Consider the following 3,994-nt stretch of genomic DNA (forward strand, 5'->3'; position numbering starts at 1 on the left):
CATAAAGAAAATCTTGAAATTTGTAAATCTGTTTAATATAACTATTAGAAAACTTTCTATGTACTCAAGAGGCTATATGTGCCATGAAACTAAAATCAATATACATAGGATGAGTATTGGTAAACATTCCAAATTGAGCTATGCATAAGTCACATCAAACACCAATATATCCATCCATGCTCCACGATGGCCTACCTATGAAAGAGTAAAATCGGCTAGCCTAGCTGCTGTTATTACCATAACGAAAATTAAAAAAAGAAAAAAAAGAAAGAAATTTCTCTACCGCAGCCTGCAGGCTTGTAAATCATTAGGTATTTTAATACCCATTGCAGCATTTTCAATGCCATCCTCTTTTCTAGGTTTTTTTTTTTTTTTTTTTTTTTTTCGAGTGTTAAAACATAGATTTTTCATTTGCCAATGAATTGGCCCGATTCGATCAATAATGAGATTCTTGGCATCTCACGTGGTGTGGGAAACTCAATTTACAACTTTTTTTTTAAGTTTTCGAACGCCTTAAAAGAGTTCTTTCAAATGACATAAATTGTCTAATTTTTTCCTTTTTCCCTCCAGGGTGGGGGTGGAATGAATTGGCAGAATTCTTTTAGGTTTGGGGGATCGGGTCATGTGACAGATGCTTTTAGCAGTTAGCTTGCCATACTTACCGTTGCCACCTGTCGATATGTTTTACCATACTTTTCGCATTCAGTTCTAGCTATTTCTGCGCCTTTTGATCGACCTGAACAACATATATGGATCCCCTCAACCCCTCTTTTCATTACAAATGGAATATCCTTCACTATAATATTTTCTTTGGCAAAAAACTAAAATTTGGTGCATTAGTTATCTTAAATATTTTTATGGTTTTTTTTTTTTTACATGGTATAAATTGCATTTTGATATAGTCATGTTTGTACCTTAAGTACTTGGGATTACCATACCTTGACGATGAGCTGTTTGTACTTTCGGAACCCTTAGGGTATGTATCCGAATATATATTATATATAGCGCCCTTTCAGGTGTGAGATTCTACATTTAGGCTTATTTGTAGAATCTCTCATGGGGCCCACTGTACATTGTATTTTGATAATCGAAACCGTCTACTTTTTTTTTGTTTCCATTGAAGGATTGTGTTTATAAAAAATTAGGTTAATTAGAAACTATTTGACCGTTGATTAAATAATCACAATTTCAAGTGTTTATCAAAATTGACCGTTGATTAAATGATCACAATTTCAAGTGTTTATCAAAAATATTTGGTTCATCTATTTATTTGATCAAAGTTTGATAGCTTAATAGTTTTTGATTTGCTTAATTTTTTGTAAGGATGATCTTTGAATATAGACTTAAAAAAAAGACTGTTCGGATCGTTGAAATACAATATAGGGTATTTATGGAATACCACACTTGATGCTCCCTATATATATGGCTCACTATAAAACATCATTGAATTAAGTTTATACATGGCACCAGTTAGCTCATCACCATGACACCATGAACACCTTATCGTGATAGTTTATCAAGTAACTATGAAAAAGAAGATTGGATTTAAATAGAGAGTAAAAAATATATATAAAAAATTTCACATAAAAAAAACTTGCCCAACAACATCTAATAATTAAATCAAAATAGTAAAATAAAACATTAAACTCTAAATTATTTAATGATATTGTTTATTTGTAGTTCTTATTCATGGATTATAATTTAAAATGAGAGTCAAGAACAACTATAATGTATGTTTGCTTTGTTAATTTTAGTATTGTAATTCTTATAATTAATATAATTTTTAGTATAATTAGCTGTGTTTTGAAAAAAAAAAAAATGAAAAAAATATTATGGTGGGCACAAAGCCCAAACTCGAATTGGCCCAAAAGTCAAAACCCGAAGCCTAGCTCAATATCCATTAGACTGGGCTTCAAGCTCACATCTCGCAATTTAGGCACTGCCCAACCGGAACAGAAATTTTGTAAAAAAAGGGATGTGCTCAGTCTGGCTAAAGCCCAAATCCAAAATTTTGAGTTTGAGTTGGCCCGACCTGACCCATTTTACATCCCTAGTTTTGTATAATTATCTAAGTTGTGCCTTTGGGATCACCCCTTGCCTTGGTCTCTAGGCCTTGTTGTAACTCTTATATGAAAATTCTAGAAGAAAAAAAAAAAAAAAAAACTCAAGAAAAGAAGAGGTTGGTTTGGGTGAGACCACAACAAGGTAACCAAACAATAGAGCTGTAGAATATTTTATTGAAGTGGTGCCAAATTAGCAAAGAGAGGGGCCATGGAGTTAGTTAAAGTTGTGATAAAGAAGCAAAGCATGAAGATACAATTATTATGAAACCTATCTAGCTTACTTAGAATTTAGAACTTATGGCAACAAACAACCCATGTCTTAATCTCAATCCCAACCCTCAGTTTCCCTCCCTCTGTCGCCGTCCGTTATAATTTGATGATTCCAATTCCATCTAATTCCGCACATACTTCCTTCCCACGCCAAACATTCCCTCCAACACCAACCAAATAATCCCTTCCCTCTCTCTCTCTCTAACTTTCTCTCTCTAACTCCTGCAACCAACCAACGCTTGATATATATTCTGTTATGCCCTCTAACTGTTTTGATGCTCCCATTCCACGCTCTGAGACAACGAAGCTTCATTGCGTCGACTATGGAGACCATCACTGCCTCTCCAAACTCCCCACTATCTCACTCTACTGTTACTTCACCCGACTCCACCCGAGATTTCGGATCCGATTTCGTCTCCATGTACCGCTCCATTTTCCCGCCAAAATTCACGCTCCCGAGCTCCCTCTCTCTCACGCCTTCGACGCTCTCTTTTTCCGACGACGATGACGATCGCGATCACGATACGATGCCGCACCATAGCTTCAGCCAAGCACAGCTCGTTCTGGAGTATCAGGACCTCCGCGACCACTGCGACCTCATCACCGCTCGCCTCCGCGACCTCGCCGACGAGATCGACTCTCTCCGCCGCGACAACGCTCATCTCCGATCCTCCAACACCGACCTCGTCAAGCTCCTCTCGTCACAAACTGCCTTCCAGAGCTTCCTCCTCTCCTCCGCCGCGTACCTCAACAGCCCGTCCTTTCTCGACGAGTTCCAGCGACTCGGACTCGGATCGCCACTCGGTCCTCGCGACGGCGTCTCCGCCGCCTCCGACGACGCCTCCGACTTCAGTCCGACGAGCGTCATCGAGCACCAGCGCAACAACGACAACCGATTCGACGTCGCTCGCAATCGCAACGCGGACAGGATCTCGCTTCCAAAGAGCATTTCGGTCCGCTCCAGCGGTTTCCAGAAAGACAACCCGATTCGCTCCTCGACTCGGCCACCTGTCCCGAGTCGACTCGTTTCTGCACCGGTGAGTTCTCATTTCTCAATTTCGATTTTAATCTTCAATTTCATTAATTAATTAAAATATGTCTCATTTTTAGTGGGTTTTACTAACCTGTGTGCAGGTGCAGCAAAGGGTACACGTGGCGAGTACTGGTGGCGCGGCAGCAGCGGCATTGGAAATGAAGGTGTACAACCAAGGGATGGTGAAGACGGAGCTGTGCAACAAGTGGCAGCAGAGCGGCGCGTGTCCGTACGGAGACAACTGCCAGTTCGCGCACGGCATCAAGGAGCTGCGTCCCGTGATAAGGCACCCACGCTACAAAACCGAGGTGTGCAGAATGGTACTCGCGGGAGGCGCGTGTCCCTACGGCCACCGCTGCCACTTCCGCCACTCGCTCACCGAGCAGGAGAGCCTGCAGCTCGCCATGAAAGACTCGCTTTGATTGATGGAATATTAATAATGGATATTAATTGGGTTTGTTTACTTGGACCTTGCTTTTGTATATAAACCAAAAACCACCTATTTCAAGTTTTCAACAAAAGAAAAATCCACAATTAAAATGATCCAAATTTCGATGTAAACAGAGACAATAAAGACCAGTAAGTAATGATGAAAAATATAATTGCAAGGCATGCTCAGAGGGAAATG

The 3,994-nt window shown here is 40.2% G+C and overlaps 1 protein-coding gene across 1 annotated transcript; it reads left to right on the forward strand.

Moving 5' to 3' along the window:
* Positions 1-2,598: 2,598 nt before the first annotated feature.
* On the forward strand, positions 2,599-3,788 carry LOC147286575 (zinc finger CCCH domain-containing protein 14-like). Its single transcript, XM_086240789.1, has 2 exons — positions 2,599-3,370; positions 3,474-3,788. The coding sequence occupies exons 1-2, from the start codon at positions 2,609-2,611 to the stop codon at positions 3,786-3,788; spliced, it is 1,077 nt and encodes a 358-aa protein (XP_086096915.1). The 5' UTR covers positions 2,599-2,608.
* Positions 3,789-3,994: the final 206 nt, after the last annotated feature.

This window comes from Dryas octopetala, chromosome 4 (genome assembly GCF_963921425.1).
Source record: "Dryas octopetala chromosome 4, drDryOcto1.1, whole genome shotgun sequence".
Classification (NCBI taxonomy): domain Eukaryota; kingdom Viridiplantae; phylum Streptophyta; class Magnoliopsida; order Rosales; family Rosaceae; genus Dryas; species Dryas octopetala.

Coding starts and splice junctions, on each gene's coding strand:
- LOC147286575 (XM_086240789.1), top strand. CDS start 2,609: ATGCTCCCATTCCACGCTCTGAGACAACGAAGCTTCATTGCGTCGACT. Junction 3,371..3,473: donor GTCGACTCGTTTCTGCACCG/GTGAGTTCTCAT, acceptor GTGCAGGTGCAG/CAAAGGGTACACGTGGCGAG.